We start from the raw sequence: 22,201 nt of genomic DNA, 5'->3' as shown, positions 1-22,201 counted from the left end.
TTTACTCTTATTTTCAGCACAATGATATTCTATTATATTTTATACCACAATTTATTTGTTTAGCAACTCCACAATTCATCTAGTTTTTTGCCACCACAAAAGAACTTGGAAAATTTTATTATCAAGATGACAATGATTTAGATGATAACAACAACTAGCATTTATATAGCACTTTAAAGTTTATATAGAGGTTTATAATTATTATCTTGTTTTATCCTCACAACCACCATGAGAGATAGGAGCTACTATTATTATTACCATTTTATAGATGAGGAAACAAGAGGCTGAGGGAGGTTAAGTAATTTGGGTGGATTTGAATCCAAGTTTCATAGATTCCAAATCCAGTGTTCTATCCATTAGGCCATAAGACCACCTCTAAATGCCGTAATACATTTGAGTTCTTTTCTTCTTTCTTTGATTTCTTTGGGTTTACAGAACTAGTCATAATCTTTCTGGGTCAAAAGGGGGATGATATACAGTTCAGTAAGTTTTGAGGCATAATTCAAATTGCTTTCCATAAGTGGCTGGATGATTTCACAGCTGCAACAGTGCACTGATAAAGTGTTTTCCCAAAGCCCATCCAATATTTGTCATTTATCCCTTTTTTGTCACCTTTGTCAGTTTAATGGGTATGAAATAAAATGTCAAAGTTGCTATTAAGTTTCATTTCCCTAATTATCAGTGATTTGGAGCATTTTTCATATGGGTATGGATAGCTTGGATTTCTTCCTCAAAAAGAAAGAAATATGCTTCATATATTGTATAGCCTTTGGCCTTTTATCAATTCAGCAATTGTTCTTATTCTTATAAATTTCAATTGGTTCTTTATAGCTCTTGGAAGAAGAAGAATAGCTTAAGAATCAAAGCTTTTAAAGATATCCTTTTATCTATTCTCCTTATATTTAAAACTCAAACTTGTTTAAAACATTCCTCTTCTGGCAATATTTGTAACCAATTAAGAAATGTCTTTGCTTTAAGTACTTACCACCTATAATCCTCTGCATTTAACAGGAAGTATGTGCATACAATGGTTACACAAACAGTCACAATACAAAGGATAACCAGCACCAGCATCATGAAACCATAGACATAGTAGATCTTGTATGCCCAGAAAGATGTGAAAATGAAGTACCTAAACAAAATTTGAGAAGTAAGTATATTCCTATTCTTTTCATTTGCTTTGTTCGAGGAGGGGAACACCTCTTGTTCAGGGAAGACCTCTTGTTTTTACCTCTCACCCATTTCTGCCACCCCATAGAGAATAAATGAAGCTCAGAAAACAAAGGGGAAAAAAATCAAAACTAATTTCTAAGCATCTGCAGAATTAAATGCAGCAGTTGAAAGTTATGGTCATAGGATGACAGACCAGCCGCCTCTGGAATTTTGGCCTAAATTTCTAAGCCTCTTATTAGTCATGTGATACTCTAAATATAAATTTAAAAGCATGAATTTCTGAATAAAATAGGGTTGATAACCTTTGATATAATTTAGGGGAAGCTCTTACCCAAAATTGGGGTTAACTAAAAAGCCCAGCAAAACGTCCTATGACTCTATATATACCCAATTTTCCAATTTATTCTATTCTAGTCTTCTAAGAAAAGAAACCATTACACTAAAACTTACATTTCAATGAAGATTGAGCCAAAAGGCAAAATTCCTCCAAGACAAACAATAACTGCTGGTTCCATGAACCTGAAAAAATGATATGATTTTCATAGTATAGTGTTTTTTTTTTTCCAAAATTTAAGAAAAACTAAAATTCAAACAGGCAAAATACACAAGCTAGTGACAGGGTTCTGTAAGTAACTAATCAATTAGTAGTCATCTTTCCTACTTCAAGGAAACAAGTTTTTACTGGTGTGGATAGTTCCTCCACCAATAAATAGTTCAATCTCTTTGAAAAATAGATTGAGTTGCTATGGCCAACCATCACCCTAAAGATAACCTTAATGAAGAACCTTTCTAATTACAGCTATGTTGGTACTGAGAAAGACATAGTCCATTACTAGACTCATATATCTAAAGCTTTCCAGTTTGGTAGGATCTGCCATAATTTGAGTTCCATGAGCAATGCCTTTCAAAACAAAGGGTAAATTGGTAAACTCTAGACCATGGTGCAATATTAGAATAGGATTTTACTCAAATATCTTAAGAGTAAAATAATGAGATGTAAGAATTAAGAAATTAAAGCAATGGGCAATGCAAATATGATATTCACTATTGGCCAAAGAATGGAGTAGTGATTCATAAATTTTTTTTTTTGCTCCATGGTTCTTAATTATTCCCTCTATTAAAAAAAAAACCATAAAGGGTTTACATTGACAGAAAGCCAATTGGCATGAAAAAGTCAGAAAGAAATGTATTCACAGAATCATATTTTTTTAGAGTGGGGAGGGACCTCAGAGGACATCTATTCCAACTAGGTAGTAAAATTAAGTGACTTGTCAAGGGTTACACAAGCAGTGAGAGAAGTAGAATTTGAACCCATGGCTTATAACTAAAAATCCAATGTTCATTCTATCCCTAACAACCTCAAAATGAAGGTTGGATGCCTACTTGCTGGGGATTTTAGAGGGGATTTCTATACAGACTGGACTTAGATAGATTACCTTCTAATGCTGAGATTATGGAAAAATATTATTAAATAGCTAACAGAGACCTGAAGCCACTAACTAAAAATTTTCTCCAAATCGCAGTTGTGACACTACTTCATAGATTCTGTAAGTTATGTACCCCTCTTGATTATATTTGAAAAATATGGGTTCTGCTTTTCTTTTTTTTAAACCTTACCTTCTGTCTTAGAATCCATACTATGTATCAGTTCCAAGGCAGAAGAATAATAAGGGCTAACTAAGCAAATGGAATTAAACGACTTGCACAGGGTCAAACAGGTAGGAAGTGCCTACAGTCATATTTGAACCCAGGTCTGATTCTTCATCCACTAAGCCACTTAGCTACCCTGGAATCTGCTTTATAAAGGATGTCTGAGAAATATAAAATAGAATAATAAACTATAAACTTTAGTATAACAGTAACATTCTAAACCTAAATGATACTTAAGGATAAAGGCATAATATCCTAAATATCCTATTATAAAACTGGAAAAGAAGTAACAAAGTCCAATTCCCTCATTTTGCAGATCCAACAAATTCATTAAGTACAAACTTAATAAATATGGTATAAGGAAGGAACTGGCTACACAGTAGGGAAACTGAGACAAAAATGAAAAAGTCCCTTCTCTTAAGGAGTTCACATTCTTGGGGTGGGGGTAGGGGGAGATGGAAATAAACACATAAAGGAGGGAAAGAGCACAAAACCCAAGAAAAGCAGGGATACATAGATGAGGAGAAAGTATTATATTATAGATCAAATAAATCCACACAAGAGTTTCTACTTATTGTTTACCTTCTTTTCCCCATCCCAAGCACTAGAGGAAATTGATCCAAAATCACTTCCATCTCCCATCCAGGTAAAATAGCCAAAAAGTTGGCTCCTTCTTTTTCAATTGCAGTAAAATAAAACTAACTAGGAATTTTTCTCCACTGAGTAATCTAAGAAAAGGGGCATAGGCAACTCTATTATCTTGAATAACAGAACACTCTTTCCTTCTGAAAATGAAGGAAATAATCTATTTGATCTCATTGAAGTTCATTCTGGGTCTTGGCTTCTCAAACTACACAAGTAGAAATAGAAGAATAATGGATACCCACATATCTAAAAATTGTTTCAGAATAGTATTTACAAAAAGCTAAACAGTATTTATAAGAGGTTAAAATAACTGTATATAAAAGCTTTTCAACAAATTTCCTTGTATGAATTCACATGCTCTTGCAACATTTCTTTTAATCTCATGAGTCACAAAGGGTTGAAATAAACATAATACCATAATAAAATGCTTAACAGCTAGGAAAATTTTGTTTTGTGATACAACCAAATGAACACTAAAGTAGATAAAATATGGGCATTTTTAAAATAAAGAACAAAATACACGAAAAATCCCATACTATGTGAATAATAAAGATAATATGGTAACAGCGCTATGTTTCTAACTTGATCTCCAATAAAAGTAAAGACTGTGTCAAAGCAAAGAAATAAGTTCCTATCATTTATTGTCCTTTTGATAAACAATACACATAAAGAAATGGAAAGCTCTAGTGTCCTAAGCCATCTCTCCACTTCAATTCTAGCATCACATTAACATATCTGAGACCATTATGCCATTTCAAACAATTTAATTAAATGCCAATATGGACCAAAATATCTACTGAAATAAATCAAAACATTCAAGTTCCTATAATCAAATATAAAGAATCCAATATCCTAAAAGCTATAAAGACTGTTTTATTCTAATAAATATGTAAGTTATGATTTTCTCCTTTACCATTTTTTTTCCGGTATAGGACGAGGCACAGCATTCACACGACAAGGAAAGTTGGGCTGGCCTGACAGATTTCGGCCTAGAATCGTACCAACGAGATTCAAGGGAAGAATAACAAAAAAGCAGATGCAACAAACAGCAACCTGCAAAATTAACAAAATGTCTATAGTTACATAAAAACCAGTTGCAATATCATCAAGGTTAAAGTAACAGGAAAGTACTTTTATCATTATTTAATCATAAAAATTATTAAATATAAAGTTCCTCAAATTTCCCAAACTAGCAATATAATTTTATTAAACAAGAAATTGAAATGATCAGAAAAAAGCTAGAACTTTCAGAGATATCTCCTTTAATTAAAAAAAAACAAATAAACCAAAAAACAAAACAAAACACCTCTTAACAGTCAAACATTTACTAACAGAGCCAGAATTTTGCTTCTAAATCAAGTGCCCTTTACACCACATATTCCTCATGCTCTAATGATCTACTTGAATATACATATTGTGATTTACAAAGGTTTTCCCACTACTTTTCTACATCACTTCTACATTCATTTCTCTACACTTCAATTTTCATGCTCTGAAGAGATCATTCACATCTTTTATTGTTACAACCACATAGCATTATACCAAATTTATACAAAATAAGTCCCTGTTCACTAAGTGTTTATCATATATTTTTTGGTTCAAATCTGTGATTTCACTAATGAGTTCCAGGTAAGGAAACACTTGCAGATGTTTTTTGAACTTCAAGTCTTTAGAGAGTTTGCCTGGGCTCCTGAAAGGTGAAGTAATTTGACCAAGATTATTGTGACACAGCTAGCATGTATCAGACACTAGAGCTGAGCCTGTCTTCTGGCCAGAGGCCAGCTCTTTATTATGTTGTCTCTCTTTAAAATAAAAGTACTGGAAAAAAATATAGCAGTCCCTGAAATCTATGGAGAAAAAAATTTTTGGAAAGTGCCTAATAAAGTGAATTTAATTAAAGAGCCATTAGGCAAGCTTGCAATTCCTAAAAAATAAAGTACCCAATGGAAAATGAACTCTTATCCCAAGTTGGTAAACTTTAAAAAGAAACGGTTCTTAAATCTGTATGATACCACCATCTAGTGATGAAAAAGGTAACTGCAAATAACAGATATGTCCTAATATGCAGCCTGCAATCAGATAAATCTAGAAATACTTAAGAAACCAGAGTCTATGGATAGAGCTATACATGACTTCCTGTATAAAAAAATTAACTGAGAATAATAAAGCTGTGATGAAATTCAAGACTGCAAAAAACAAAGATGAGAGAAAAATGGCAAGAAGTTTGAGGCAAATCAGACAAAAAATAATTCAGGTAGAGAATTAGTACAAAATGTATCATCAATCCTTACAGGCCACTGACACTGGTGTACCAATTTGTACATGACACTTTTCCTCAGTATCTTCTTCAATTAAAGTTCATGTTCTTTTGGGGTAAATAAGGCAACTGATTTATTTTGTGGGAGGAAAAAATGAATTAACAAGCCAGTATCACAGATCTAGGGCTGGAACAACCTTAGAGGTTATCTGATCCAACCTCCAAATTTTACAGATGAGAAAATTATGGTCCACAGAGGTTAAACTTACCTAAAGTCACATGGGCAATATGAAACTAGGATTGAAGTCCAAGTCACCATGACTCTAAACCTAATATTTCCCAAAAGTTTTCCAAGTCTATCTGCCCATCCTCCTAGATTCTCAGGCTCTCAACCTCTAGGATTCATCCTGAATTTGTCATTACCCTTCTGCCCTCATGTCTAATTTGTCGCCAACTCTGCCCATTTCACCTTTGTAATATCTTTAAAATGAGCCTCTTCTCTCTTATGGCACGGCCACTACTCTGGTACAAACCCTCATCAACTCATAATCTGTACTACTGCTATTGTAATTTGTTAGATACAAATTTGTAAATTGTTAGATAGGAAAGCATCAAATAAAAATTATTTAAAATTTTACATAATTGTCCTTCATCGCAAATATGAGAGGAGAAATCAGGGGGAAGAAATGGGGGAAGAGGGAGAGAATAACTGGGATATGGGAAATGCAAACTACAGCAAGCAAGCTCATCAGTAATAAATTCTACAACTTGATAATGTTTTACAAAGACAAATCTAAAACTAGCTATATGTAGCAAATAGGCTGTACCATACATTAAACAGCTTATTAAGAATTATTTGGGATACTATCTACTGTTTCCTTTTGTCCTCTTAGATAGAATCACAATCTATTTTCAAAAGCTATGGCTACTCTAACACATTTTAAATACTTAGTTCTCATTTAATTACAAATTGTTGCAAAGTAACCAATTACTGATCTCTGCCCTTGAGGTTAGATGACCTTATGGTTCCTTACTTCCAGCCCTAAAATTTTATAATTGTTTCCCTCTCCAAAGAAATAGGTAAATTCAAGTACTTGGGAGTATTCGACAAAAACCAAAAACCCTATATCAATATTCCCTAAAACATTTTAATTATGTTTTACAAATAAAATCTCACTAATCACAAAAGAAAAAATATATACCAAAGTAAACTGATTAAAACTCTCAGCAAACAATGAATAGTGCTTATTATGGTATGCAAAGTAGTATAATACCAGAGACACAAAAACAAAATGCATCTACACTGAAGGAATTTATATTTGTGAAGAGAGGTTGGAACAGTTAAATTCCCTTTCAGCAACATTCCTGTCTCCAAATTATGATATGAATAAGAAGCATAATAATAATGTAAGTATGTGCTTAGTTAGTGCCAACATCCAGTCTTTTGTTACACTGAATCAATTTACTAAATTCTCTGACAGTCTGGATTATTAAAACAGGTTTAGCACAAAGAATATTATTTTCCATTCCAGAGCATGCTAATGTAAAATCACCCTAAAAGTTGCTGTATAGACTTGCTTCAAATAGATATGCTATTCTAACTTCAGTGCAACTTTGTAATACAATTTTCAGGTATGTCAATTAATAAGAAAACTTTTCAGTAGAGTCACAATACTAGGATTTTAATGTATAAAATGTTGTAGGCAATGATATGTCCAGGAGGGTCATCTTTTAAAATTTCTGCAAAATATTAAGTAGCATTATTTAAAATCATCAGCAAGTATCATCTACAACGGGGATAAGTTAGATGCCTTTCCTATAAGATCAGAAGTGAAGCAAGGATGCCCATGATCACCACTATTATTTAATATTGTACTAGAAATGCTAGCTTTAGCAATTAAAAAAAGAAATTGAAGGAATTAAAGCAGGCAATGAGGAAACTAAACTACTAAACTATCACTCTTCGCAGATGATATGATATACTTGGAGAATCCTAGAAAATCAATCTAAGAGCAAAGCTGCATGATACAAAACAAACCCACATAAATCATCAACATTTCTATATATAATTTCCAACAAAACCCAGCAGCAAGTTAGAAAGAGAAGTTCCATTTAAAATCATTCTAGACAATATAAAATATTTGGGAACCTATTTGCCAAGACAAATGCAGGATATATGAATACCATTAAAAAACACTTTTCACATAAATAAAACTAGATCTAAACAATTGGAAATAAATTAATTGCTCATGGGTAGGCTGAGCTAAAGTAATAAAAATGACAATCCTACCTAAATTAATTTACTTATTCAGTGCCATACCTATCAAAAAACTAATTTACAGAACTAGAAAAAAATAATATAATTAATCTGGAAGAACAAAAAAATCATGACAATCAAGGGAAATAATGAAAAAAAATGTGATGGAGAGGGGTCTAGCAATACACCAGATCTTAAACTGTACTATAAAGCAGTGGTGATCAAAACAATATGGTTGGTACTGGTTAAGAGACAGAAGGGAGGATCATTGCAATAGACTTGGGGTAAATGACCTCAGCAAGACAGTAAATAATAAACCCAAAGAGCCCAGCTTTTGGGACAACAATCCACTATTTAATAAAAACTGCTGGGAAAATTGGAAAACAGTATTGGAGAGATTAGGTTTGGGTGAACATCTCACACCCTACTCCAAGATAAATTCAGACTGGGTGAATGACTTGAATATAAAGAAGGAAACTATAAGTAAATTAGGTGAACACAGAATAGTATACATGTCAGATCTTTGGGAAGGGAAAGATTTCAAGACCAAGAAAGAGTTAGAAAAAATTACAAAATGTAAAATAAATAATTTTGATTACATTAAATTAAAAAGATTTTGTACAAACAAAACCAATGCAACCAAAATTAGAAGGGAACCAACAAATTGGGAAAAAATCTTTAAAGCATAAACCTCTGACAAAGATCTAATTACTTATATGCATAAGGAGCTAAATCAATTGTACAAAACAATCAAGTCATTCCTCAATTGATAAATGGGCAAGGGACACGAATAGGCAATTTTCAGATAAAGAAATCAAAACTATCAATAAGCACATGAAAAAGTATTCTAAATCACTTATAGAGAAATGCAAATCAAAACAACTCTGAGGTACCACTTCACAACTAGCAGATTGGCTAAACATGACAGCAAAGAAGATAATAAATGCTGAAGGGAATGTATCAAAATAGGGACATTAATGCATTGCTGGTGGAGTTGTGAATTGATCCAACCATTCTGTACAAAAATATTTATAGCTGTTCTTTTTGTGATGGCAAAGAACTGGAAACTAAAGAGATGCCCCTCAGTTGGAGAATAGCTGAACAAATTGTGGTATATGAGGGTGATGGAATACTATTTTGCTATAAGGAATGAACTGCTTGATTTCTATAAGAACTGGAAAAACCTACATGAACTGATAGAGAGTGAAATAAGCAGAACCAGGAGAATATTATATACAGTAACTAAAATATTGTGGAACAATGAAATGAGATAGACTTTGCTACTAACAGCAATACAATGATCCAGGACAATTCTGAGGAATTTATAAGAATGCTATCTACCTCCAGAGAAAGAATTGTTCGAATAGAAATGCAGATGAAAGTGTATGATTTATCATTTCTTCATTTGGGATTTTGATTTGAGGTTTTGCTTTTATAAGATTATTCACTTACAAAATTGAATAATATGGAAATAAGTTTTGCATGATAATATATGTATAACCCAAATTGAATTGTCTGTCAACTCCAGTAGAGGGGAGGGAAGAAAGGAGGAAGACAACATGAATTATATTACTCTGAAAAATGTATGTGAAAATTTATTATTAAATAAAGATAAAGGAATGAAAATAAATACACAAAATACAAGTACATTATTCCAAAGGAAACCAAAGATTAGTGAAAATGTCATATTTTCCCCAAAGTTCATGGATTCCCTGAAATCTGTGGATTCTAGGTTAAGAATCCCTGATCCAGAGGTACATGTTGGTGATAGAATATTATTGTGCCCATAAGAAACAATAAGCAAAATTATTTCAGAAAAATCTGCAGGAACTGATGTAGAGTAAATTAGCAGAACGGGAGAACATTGTACACAATTATAGCAATATTGGACAATGATTATCTGTGAAAAATGGCTACTCTCAGCAAAGCAAATGACCTGGGACAATCCTGAAAGACTTTTGATGGGGAATGCTATCCACTTCCAGAGAAAGAACTATTAGAATCAGTGTATTTATGGTTTTATTGGGGATTTTGGTTATGTATGAGTGTGCTCTTACAACAATGACCAATATGGAAGTGTTTTACATTACAATAAAAATTTTAAAAAAAATTTTTTTAAGTTTTTTGCATGTTTTCTGAAAGATTAGGCCTGATGATTTGGAGTGTAAATTCATCTCCTTGTTGTGATGTTTCTCTAAATTTTTTATAACCAACACACTGTTTATTCTTCCTTTTAAAAATTTAAACTATTTTACAAAGGAATTTTAAATGTTTATTACATTTAAAGAAAAAATATTTCTTTGAAAAACTTCTGACAGAATTTTTTTAAAAAGCACCTCAATACATCAGGAATATCTCTGAAGAAGTTCAATATTAAAATAATCTGTCAGTTAAGGTAATAAAAATGGAACTGATTCAACCAAGCTGTAGCATTGCCTGAAAATAGGAAACAAGAGCCAAGTAAAATAAAAAGGATACTACAAATTTTTCCAACTCATTTTTGCTCACCTCCAGCCCTCTAGTGGTTAGTAGGGTCCGTGAACAGACTGTCATCAAAAGACTTAATTCTGAGGCCAAAAAAAGGAAAGTGGGAAGGAGAAGGGTAAATGGACTGAACATTAAGGATATCTCTTATCTCATGGCCTAGCTATGCCAATTCCTAATGATTCCACCAAAGACTTGAACTACAAGGTAGTCACTACCTTAAGAGATCTTTCCCATAGGGAAACTACAGTTATTCAGTGTAGAAGCTAAGAATCTTTTATCAGCTCACCAGAGTTCAGTGTTATAGGCGAGAATAAGGGTTTATTAAAGTCACCCACATATTTATGAATTTGGTTTTTTGACTATTCCTGTCATCTCCCACTTTTCCAGCTTTTATGGGTCTCTCTGGTTGGGCATAAAGTAAATTGAGAATTAGTTTCTAGTCAATAACTTAAATAAATACAATTATTTGCTTTGTTTTCTCCCTGTCAACCATGAGAATCTTCATTTCTATAAAATGACTTGTTAATTCTGCTCATTTCCTGGATTATTCCTGAATGGAAATAATAGAGGACCCCTCTACTCTGGTACAAACTGCTAGAGAAAAACTACTATAGACTCATATTTTATAATAAGTGTACCATAAATTTTAGTATGTCTGTTCTTTCTTCATCTCTTTCCCTCAGGAGAGGAACACAATACATATGAAATACATTTGTATACACTGGGCAAATTCCCAAAAACTTTCATATAGATTTTTCTCATTTGAGTCCTATAAAAATATTCTGAGGCAGAAAGGGCTAGAATTATTCCCAATTTAGAGATAAGAAAACTTACCAAGTTTTCAAGAAACCAAATGACTTTTCCTATACTATGAATCTAATCAGTAATAGAGCTGGTACTCAAACTCAGTTTTGTTTTTTACTCTATCGTCATTCTTCTACTTCACCTCAGAAAAAGGGGTGGGAGAGACCTCTCAATTACTCATTAAAATTCCCAACTGGAGATCTAAAAAAATTTGACTAATTAGCAACTGTTTCAAAACACAATCTTTCCCCTGCTATATTTGATAAAGGATTCTTCTGATCTAGAAAGAAATCCACCGAAGGAAGCTATCGAAGGAGTTGTAGTAGAATTGTTGTAAGAAGTTAAATAGAAAAGCTGTACTACTGGGGTATCACATTATAAATAAAGCATGAATGGAAGTATAATATTAAAACAAATGCCACTGAATTGATACAAAAAGTATCCTTTATACAGAAAGGGGAAAAACAAAAGTTATTTGTTTACTATATAAATCTACAGACGGCCTCACTTTCAACAACTTTGAATTTTTCTGTTTAATCACTGATGATAACACAAAAAAAAATCTGCTTCATTTCTCAAGTAAATGATTATATAATTTCTGCCCAACAATGAAAAAAGGTGGAATGCCCTAGGATATTTGCAAATCATCATATTTACAAAGACATAGCAACTACCTGCCCCGAAAGTAGCAACAACAAATTAAAGAGTATCAAAGTGTGATGGGGAATTCATGATGTTTTATATTTAACCAAAACTAGATTTCAATGAATTTGAAACTTCTTAATGTGAACAATGTCTCTCTCCCAACACAGATCACAGCCCTTATCTAATTTGGTAGATTGTCTCCAAGAGTTGCAATGCTGAAAATGAATAAGTTGTATTCATCACCTTAATGATAAAACTCCTCTAAATGTAGATGGACAGAGTCAGATTATAGCTAAGATGACTCTACATGAAGACTTTCCAGTGAGGTAGGAGAAATCAATGCTACTACTTCACAGGGAGAACCTTTGAAAAACTAATTACTACCTCACCAACTGAGAGCTATCAAAATAACAAGAATGGCTAAAATGATCCCTTTTGCCGCCTCAACTTTCGAGGAATGCATTGTAAGGAAAAAAAAACTATCTATACTCATCAAATATAAGTATATATCTATACTCATCAAAAGATGTGAAAAAAAATTATTTGGAAAGCAAGGAATTGGACAAGGCTAATACATAAAATAATGCTCAGGCAGGTTTTGCCTTGCCAATTTAAAAATAAGATCTAAACAAGTTTTTAATCAAGTAACTTACCATTGTTCCAAATGGAATAGCTCTTGAAGCATGGTAATATATAGCTATAAAATTAATGAAGAAGGCAGTGCCACACACCATTGCAGGAACAAGGAAAGCCCCAACAAACATCTGCTTTATCCATCTCCTTCCTAAAAAAAAAAAAGGGGGGGGTAAATTATTAATTATTATAAAAATATATAATGTATAAATTATAACTGTTTAAATAATAAATTATTAAATCAATTCTTAATGTCAAAATCTATAAATCTTGATTACCTAACTATTGCTTTAAAATGGATGGTTCTAGTCCTAGTTCTTTCATTTATTAGCTATGTACCAGTGGGTAAACTCACTCATTTACAAGATGAAAATGAAGGGTGGTAGGTGTGTGGAGTACAAGACTATACACTAAAGTTCCTTTTGGATCTTAAAATTCTCTGATTCTAAATATGTATTCCAATTATCCCAAAGTATTTAATAGCAGATTCAACTACCAACTCCAAAAAATCATTAGTTATAAAACTATGGTTGTCATTTAACCTGTGGAAAGATTCGGTTCTCTCATTTATAAAGAAAAATAAGAATATCAGACATACCTACTCTAAATAAGAGGCTATAAAAGAAACATTCTGCAAACCTTAAAGTACCATAAATATGAGTTACTACCATTAGTATACAAATGTAGTACTGGGTATAAATATAAGACTGAACTATTTTTAAAAATTGGGCAAGCAAAAATTGACTAATCACATAGCACTGTAAGATTTACAAAGGGTAAAGAATCCTGTGAGGGAGGTTGTTCCCGTGTCATTATTCCACTTTAGAGATTATAACATTGAAGCATGCATGTATAGTTAGTGTCTGAGGCCATTCTAACCACAAGTTTCCTGTCTATAGGGCCAGCTATATACCAAAATGGCTCTCAATCTAAACATTTACATCATATAACCAGGTTAAAACACAAGATTTTTAATATGTAGCACACAATTACCAGAGAGCTGTCAATACTATGGCCATAGAGAAGCAATGCAGTCTAGCCTAAGACACATCCTAGAAGTATGACCTTGGGCAAGTCATTTAACCCTTATTGACTAGCCCTTGTTTAGAATTGATACTAAGATACTTCTTAGAATTGATACCAAGACAGAAGGTAAGGATTTAAAAGAAAAGAAAAAGCAGCAGGAACTCAGAAGGTGAATTAACATAGGAACATCTGATAATGCATGAAATCTGTTGAAGGGGAAAATTCAAATTTGTACCATTTATTACTTTAGTAACCTACATCTATAATAAACACAAAACATGTGGTGCTGAGTGGAAAAGAGCATGGAAAAGGTGACTGACATCATTTTTTTTCATTGCTTTTTCTTGTCTTTCTAGTCATAGAATACTACTTTAAAGCCTGAAAATCCTGATGATAGAGATGATTCTATTTTTAAAATTTTCTCCTTGCTTTATTTGTATATTCCCAGTCAACTCAGGAACTTCTACCTCCAAAGCAGGCAAGGTGGGGAAAGAATTAGTAAAGTTTCTGATAAAAGTCTCATTTCAAATATAGTTGCAGGAATTCACACAAATGATTTATATTTCAATATATTATCAACAAAATCCTGGAGCTGGAAAGAGAAATTCCATTTAAAATTACTGCAAACAATGCCAAGACACACAAAGGAACAATGTGAACACAAACAGAAAACACTCTTCATACAAATACAGATCTAAATAATGGAGAAATATTAATTGCTCAATGGTAGGCCAAGTCAATGTAACAAAAATGACAATATTACTTAAATTAATTCATTTAGTATCATGCTAATCAAATTACCAAAGAATTACTTTATAAATCTAGAAAATATAATAGGAAAATTCATCCAGAGGAACAAAAGGTCAATAATATCAAGGCAATCAATGGGGAAAAATGTGAAAAATAAAGGGGTCTAGCAGTATCAGATCTTAAACTATGCTAAAAAAACTGTAATTGTCAAAAAATAATTTGGCACTAAGCAATAACAGCAATCAATGGAACAGATTAGGTATACAATATATGGAAGCAAATAAGCACAGAAATCTAGTATTTGATAAACCCAAAGATTCCAGTTATTGGGGAAAAAATTCACTACTTGATAAAAACTAGTAGGAAGACTGGAAAGTAATCTGGTAGAAACTGGGCACAGACCAACATCACCTACTATATACAAAGATAGTGGGTACATGAATTAAGACATAAAAGAGTGAAATTATAAGCAAATTAAGGGAACATGGAAGAAATTATCTGTAAGATCTATGGCTAAGAGAAGAGTTCATGATAGATTTATAAGAAATAAAAATGAACAATTTTGATTACATGAAATCTAAGACTTAAACAAAACCAATGGAACAAAAATTAGAAGAAAAGCAGTAAAGTAGGGGGAAAAATCTTTAGCAAGTTTCTCTCATAATGGTCTCATTTACCAATTATATAGGGGAACTAAATCAAATTCATAAAAACACAAGTTATTCTTCAACTGATAAATGGCCAAAGGATTTGAAGAGGCAATCAGAGGAAGAAATCAAAGCTATCAATAGTCACGTGAAAAAAATTCTCTATCACTAATAATTAGAGAACTGCAAATTAAAACTCCTCTGAGGTACAACTTCATACCCATTAGATAGGTTAATATGAAGAAAAGGAAAACGACAAATGATGGAGAGGATATGAAAAATGGGTATACTAATGTTAACCTAACAATACTGCTACTAGGTCTATACACACCAAGGAAAGCAAAAGAAAAGGAAATAGACTCACATGATGACATATAACTAGAAATTGAGGGAATGCCCATCAATTGTAAAATGGTTGAACAAGTTATGGTATATAAATGTGATAGGAATATTACTGGGTTGTAATAAATTATGAAGTCAATGTTTTGGAAGACTTACACAAACTGATGTAAAATGTTTTATGAGCAGAACTAGAAGAACAATTTAAACAGCAAAAGCAACATTATAAAGATAATCCTAAGTAACTGATCTATACAATGACCCACCTCAATCCAAAAGTCTCGGAAGAAAAATGCTATCTACCCTCGACATCAAATGGACAGACCCCACAGTTCAGATTTAAGCATATTTCAAGAGTTGTGGTTTTTTTTTTTGGGGGGGGGGTAGGGGTGGGGATGGAGGGTTAATGGCTAATACAGATATTTGATTGACAAGACTTTATATTAAATGGCTTTGTATTTCTTGCCTTCTCAATGTGTGAAGAGAGGGAAGGGAAAGGGAGATAATCTAGAACTAAAAATAAAACTGATTTTTAAATAGAGGATGTATGGGGTACAACTAATGTAGGAATTAATTTTGCTTGACAGGTTTTTTTTTTCCTCCTTAATGGAGAGAAGATATGGGGAGAGAAAATTTTTGTTTATTAAAACAAACAATGCAATCCCCCAAATTAAATGAAATAAATTATTCCCTCCCAAACTGTCACCTAACACAAAAATAAAGTTATTCATTAAGTAATAATGGCAAGCCTTTCTTTGCTCTACTTCCAATTGCTTCCTAACATTTCTCACTCCATCTATTTCCCATGCTTTTTTGATTCAACAGTACATGTTGAGCTCTATGTTCCTTCATTATCTGTAATATACAAATTGCAATGAATATATTCAGCATAGCTTGGAAAGCAAGCCATAGTGGAGAGTTACATTCTCATAAGATAGCAAGTACTTAAAATGCAAATCTCTTGGTCAAGCCCAAATCTATTATCTCTATAAACCTAGAGTTGTTCTAGTTCCAATCTAGCCCTGGGTTCAATCCTAGTAACTAGGGAAGAGTTCTAAGACCAACAGTTATATAAAACTCCACTTTGGTGAGACCTTGGCCAATCCTCAAATATATTCAAGTGTTTGCCCTGGACTAATCTGGGCTTTCTAGACTAGATGGGACACAGGATAAAATCAAATGTTCCAGAGCCCCTAAATCCAGATTGCCTAGATTATTAGCTTTCAGAAGGTCTCAAAGAAGGTCTGGGTCTGCTAAACCAATATTCAAAGATGGCAAATCTGAGGGGGGAAATTGCATGAATGCACACTTCTTTGCAAAACAAAAAGGATTTTTTTTTTATTTCCAAGCAGGAAAAATCTTCTTAACATTCTAGGTATGACTTGGAGCATCCCATTGGATAGATACCAACTTAACTAGTAGTTCTAGAGTAAAATCTAGACTAAAAATACTCAGCAATGTTTAGCTCTTTAGCATCAAGATCCTTAACAAAACCAGAAGCATCTAAAATTTCACTTTTACTTTAATTATTACCCCTTCCAACAATTCAGTCAGGAGAGGGAGGAAGAGTGTGTGCAAAAATGCTACCATGTGCACACAGGAACAACTGAGTCCTCAATTTCTTACAGACTAAATACATAACAAATTCTGAAGACCTCACATAAAAATGGCAAAGGTAGATCAAAGAATTTCAGACCTGTGAGCTGAATGATTCAAGTATCACACTTTCAGAGAAACTGAGCATTGTAAGGGATTTCAGAGACTTTCTAATCCAAGAATCCCCTCTACAATACCTTCAAAACAAGATTATTTAAAGGTCTAGCAGTTAAGTCATACCATAGATTTCCTCTCTCACGTTTTTTACTGGAGGACCTAAAGTTAAGGAGATCCAGATCCATTAGATCTGGAAAAAGCTTAGTAACTTTAGTACAATTCTAACTGTTAGTTTTTCCTTACATAAAGCAAAAATAAGCCTTCTGAAATTTCCAACGCCCATTTTATATCTCCAAGGCCCATTTGATATACCTTAATTAATGACCTGTGAAGAAGCCCACTAAGCCCCTACACTTCATGGAAAGAAATCCAGGATTCCCCAATAAAAGGTGGCTAAACATTGGAGAATGATACAACATTAGAATATTACTTTAAGTTTTGGGAATTCTAAAACTCTTTCCTATCCTTTCTCCCATGAATGAGATGGTTTGGAGGGGAAGAATTTGAGAGGGTGATGTCTCAATTCGACATTTCCTTTCTCCTATTCCTAAGTTTTTTCTAGTTTCTAAGAAATTGCAGTGAAGAGCTATAATAGTCACATCACACATGTAGTCAAAACTTATGACTAGACTAGATTTCACCTCCTAAGCTAAAAGACTCAGATTGCATTTTTGGATTTTTTTCTTTTTTGGCTGTTCCCCAAAAATGATTTTGTTGTTGGGTTTCTTACATCCTTTTTAAACCAAGGGTTATACTGGTGTGTAAAAACCAAGGTAAATCCCATAGCTAATAAAGTATCAAGCAATTATGATTTCATCATGTAGAAATTCCTTCCACTGAGAGCAATCTAAACCATTCTATAATTTACAGTCTTAAAGATTGTCTACGGTTGAATGCTTGGCAGCCATGAGCATACAACTAGTGTCAAAGGCAGGATTTGAATCTTCCTGATTCTATCTCCAGTACTCTATCTTCCTCATACTGAACGTTGCTTTTCTATAAGTATTTCTACTAGATAATATTTAATCTGTTGTCTATCTTGCTTTTCTAAATCTTCAAAATTCATTAAACTTCTGTCAATTTATAAGCAACATGTGATTAATAATTCTCAATAAAAAAATCAACCTTTATGCAGCCAGAAAAAAACCCATATATATATTCAATCCCTCCTTTTTTATTTATTTCTAAAAACAGTAGGAAAGAATATTGAAATTAGTGTGAAAATATAAAATGAAAAATCAGTAAATTAATTAAAATACTGGTTGAAGGATTTTTAACATTAACAATAATATATTGTAAGCATCAAGTAGTTATCATAGAATGAACTCATCTTGGGTAAGCAAGAGAAGTAAATTATTACTGAATAACCAACCTCCTCTACCCCCTTTACTGTATGGCCTCAAAGCCATCAGTCTTGTTGAAGACATTTATAAAATTGCTATCCTCTTGTTAAAATCTCATTCTGTGAAATTACTGTACGACAATGGTTCTTAACCTTATCTCTGACTCCAAAAGCCCTCAATAACTATCTCTAGCCCATTCTCATCGGTATGGCATATGAAAGAATAAACTCCAAAAGACAGTGTGACCTTTGACATCAACTGCGTCTCTACTTATGACTTGGGTATCCTCATTTTCTACTGTGGGAATGGTCCTAATCAGGAATTCTAAGCAGAGTTTTTAAAAAGTAGTGGGAAAAGAAGTAAAAAAACAAAACTCTCCAGTTACTTTGAGTAAATTTGTCAGCAAAGTCACTCAGAACAAACAGTTCTCAATTCTCTTTCTGCAGGGAACAGGATCATCAGAACTTATATTTAGAACTAAAAAGAGATCTAGGTGGTACAGTAGATAGAAGACTGGACATAAAAACAAGAAGATCTGCAGTTAAATTCAATCAAACTCTTACAAAGTCTGTGATTCTGGGCAAGTCACTTAAAGTCTCTCAGTCTCAGTCGATAAAATGGAGATGATAGATAACACCTACCTCCTTGGATTGGGGCAAGGATAAAATGAGGAAAACTCAAAACCATTTTTTAAAAAAGTTTGTAAACTCAAAGCACTCCACAAATGCAAGCTGCTATTATTATTTATTTTTAAAATAGAGAATTGCAATGTCCTCATTTTACAGATAAGCAAAAAGAAGAATCTCGTTCAGATACCAATCCATGTGGTCCTGACATTCTATCTAGACCATCATACTGACCACCTGGAAGCCCTCTTAGATCACATTTGAGGTCCCAGGCTTCTCTAAAGAGAGTATTAAGGTATGGTTAGTATCTTATATATGAATGTTTAAAATTCTACTGGGCTACCTTCACATCAAATAATGGATACATACAATCATTTCAGGGAAATTAGTGCAATTTTTTATGCATTAGTAAAAGGAAACTTAATGGGTCTGGGAGAAATTATAAAAACCAAGATAAATACAATGAGTTTCAGAGTAATATAAATACCTTATATTGAAAATTACCATCTTTATTTAGTTTTACTGCTATATCTTAAAAGGCAAAGTGATAGTATGCAAAAGTTACCTCCTTGTCTAGCATAAAGGCTTCCTCCAAAGTAGCCATTCACTGGGGATGTAGCAGCATAAACAAATATAGCTGTACTGAGCATTGATCCCCTCCTGAAAATTAAGACAAATACATTTTATTTAAATATTAAAACAACTTAAAGGCAACTTAATAAACTTAATTATAGTAGCCTTGGTTTATGTACAATGTATCCAATACAAATGCTATATAGGTAACCTATCCGAGATTATCTAGTCAATCTTCCTAAAGTATTATGATTATATTTTAATAAATCTAGAGAGATTCTGTCTTCTTTTGAAAGATCTGTGGAGAAGATACTATAACCTCCTCAGATGAGTATTCCAGTGCCTCAAATATGAAACAGGTCACATTATAATCATTCAATCCAATAAATGTTTATTAGGTGATCACTATGTGCAAGATTCTGTACTGGGTAACAGGAGGAGAGAGAGATCTTTTCATACAGTAAGAAGATATTTATATGGTGAGAACACCAATTTATACTGTTAAGCAACCTCTTTCAGAAGATTCAGAATAACTATTAAGGAACTTACTGGATTACTTCTTTTCAACAACTTATTTCAATTGATAATAAAAACTGACACCTGTTAACAACCTGGTTTCCTTTGACAGCTAAGTAAAAAATGGTTTTAATATTAAATACAAAGCTATTATTTTAAATATTATTAAAACTAAATTTAGAGACCTCCACATTTAACTTTATTTTTAGGATTGAAATGAATAAAAGGGCTCAAACAATATAACAATAGCAACTGATATTATTAACTTTCCTTATAATATGCTTATTTGGAAATTAAAACATAAGAGAAAGTATTTAAAATGGTATATAGATAATATTATCATGTCAGTTAGTCTTTAACTTTAATTTACATAAGTCTAGGAGCCTTTTCTCCTTAAAATGTGTGCACACAACTGTGATGGCTGATAATTTGCCAAATTAACCATACCTATAGATCACTGAATAGCAAACAGAACATATTATCCATGACTACAGAATTCTGATGACATCCTTTAAACTTTTATCAAATTCTTTTAATTAAAAGTTTAATCAACAGAAATATTTTAAACTATAAGAAATGAAAAAAATCATTTAAAAGACTTTAAAATGCTGCTAGGAATTTTTTATTTTTTTAAGTGTATATTAAATGTTGCAAGGCAGTTAACAAAATTGCCATGTTTGTGTTCTCTTCTGAACTTTTCTGATGCCATGGTCAGAAAATTTAATACATGGTCTTAAAAATGTGCATACAGGGGGACAGGTAGGTGGTGCAATGGAGAGAATACTGGGCTTGGAATCGGAAAGACCTAAGTTCAAATCTAGCCGTAGCCACTTATTAGATATGTGACCCTGGACAGGTCATTTACTCTTATTTGCCTAAAAATAAAATGTGTGTGTGTATATATATATATATAAAGAAATGTGTACTATAACCCATACGTAAAAGTAGTATCTGCATCTGTGATTCTCATCTCATAAAGAGATTATATAAGTATGGATTATGTACATGTACATATATGGGAGAAAGGGGCTCAGTCATCAGACATTGTTTTTTTATTTTTTTAATTTGCCAACTAAAGGTTACTAAATACAAATCCCAGTACCACATATTAAAAATCCTATCCAAAAATGTGCATGTGAATATTGACATAGGTAATACTGAAAAGTGCTTTCTAAGCAAATTACAACATGGTAAACAGTTATCTGGTTTAAAATGCAACCTTAATATAGTTTATTATTGATGACATAATAATAAAAAAATTTTAATGAAATCAAACCATTTGTCATTCAATTTGTCAACTATAACTGAAAGTTTTACCACCATTGGATATGATCTGATAGAGCTATGATCTAAGAATAAAATCAGAAGGTCCTCCATGGGCAAGATCCACATGAACTAAGTAATTAGTCAAAAGAAAACATCAAACAAAGGACTGAGCCATGTAAAATTATTTGTGGAAACAGAAGAGTTTGTCATGACAATATAGGCCCAAATCATTAACACCAAAAATTAATAGTTATATTATTCTTTACAACCTCAAGACTTAAATATCAATGAAAATTATATAAGGTAAAGGCAGAAACTGCCACACAATTCAGCTTATAAACATTCTGTGCCTGCTAGATATGACCCGACAGAATTATTTATCAGAAGCTTGCTGTACACTTCATGGATGGAAAGATATCAAATCTCTATATAGACCTCAAAATATCCTGGGGGTCTCTGCCAATAACTTGTAATAGAAACAGGTCATTATCACATATCTAATGACTTACTATAATCATTCAAACATTCAAACTAACTTAAAGGCTGCTACAGAAACAATAATAATAACACATTTGAGCACACTTACTCTGTGTATAAATCCTCTATCATTGCAACAATAATGACAATGAAAGATACTGCAAATATCTGGCATCCAGAACCAATAAGTGAGGAAAATATCAGAGGGTGACTTGATGGTCTAAATACATCTCCATGTACCTGCTTCCAGCCATATTCATCTCCTAGGTCTCTGTCCTATGTATAATGGGAGGGGAAAATCACAATAACAAAATTATTACATACTTGGAAGTTTTAAAAACAAAAATTAAAAACTTTCTTCCTCAATATTAATT

General features: G+C 32.6%; 1 protein-coding gene across 2 annotated transcripts in view; it reads right to left on the bottom strand.

The window, feature by feature from the left end:
- TM9SF3 (transmembrane 9 superfamily member 3) overlaps positions 1-22,201 on the bottom strand; it is a 76,568-nt gene that overhangs the window by 8,339 nt on the left and 46,028 nt on the right. For both annotated transcript variants that reach the window (XM_007478705.3, XM_007478706.3), the window contains exons 7-12: positions 21,937-22,103; positions 19,561-19,655; positions 12,572-12,702; positions 4,382-4,521; positions 1,624-1,692; positions 986-1,132 (exon numbers count right to left, since the gene is read on the bottom strand). In XM_007478705.3, the coding sequence (XP_007478767.1) occupies positions 986-1,132; positions 1,624-1,692; positions 4,382-4,521; positions 12,572-12,702; positions 19,561-19,655; positions 21,937-22,103 (749 nt within the window). The remainder of the gene's footprint in view (positions 1-985; positions 1,133-1,623; positions 1,693-4,381; positions 4,522-12,571; positions 12,703-19,560; positions 19,656-21,936; positions 22,104-22,201) is intronic.

The sequence above is a fragment of the Monodelphis domestica genome, chromosome 1 (genome assembly GCF_027887165.1).
Source record: "Monodelphis domestica isolate mMonDom1 chromosome 1, mMonDom1.pri, whole genome shotgun sequence".
Classification (NCBI taxonomy): Eukaryota; Metazoa; Chordata; class Mammalia; order Didelphimorphia; family Didelphidae; genus Monodelphis; species Monodelphis domestica.
Note: the sequence above shows the minus strand (reverse complement) of the source record. Positions and strands in the feature narration are given on the sequence as shown.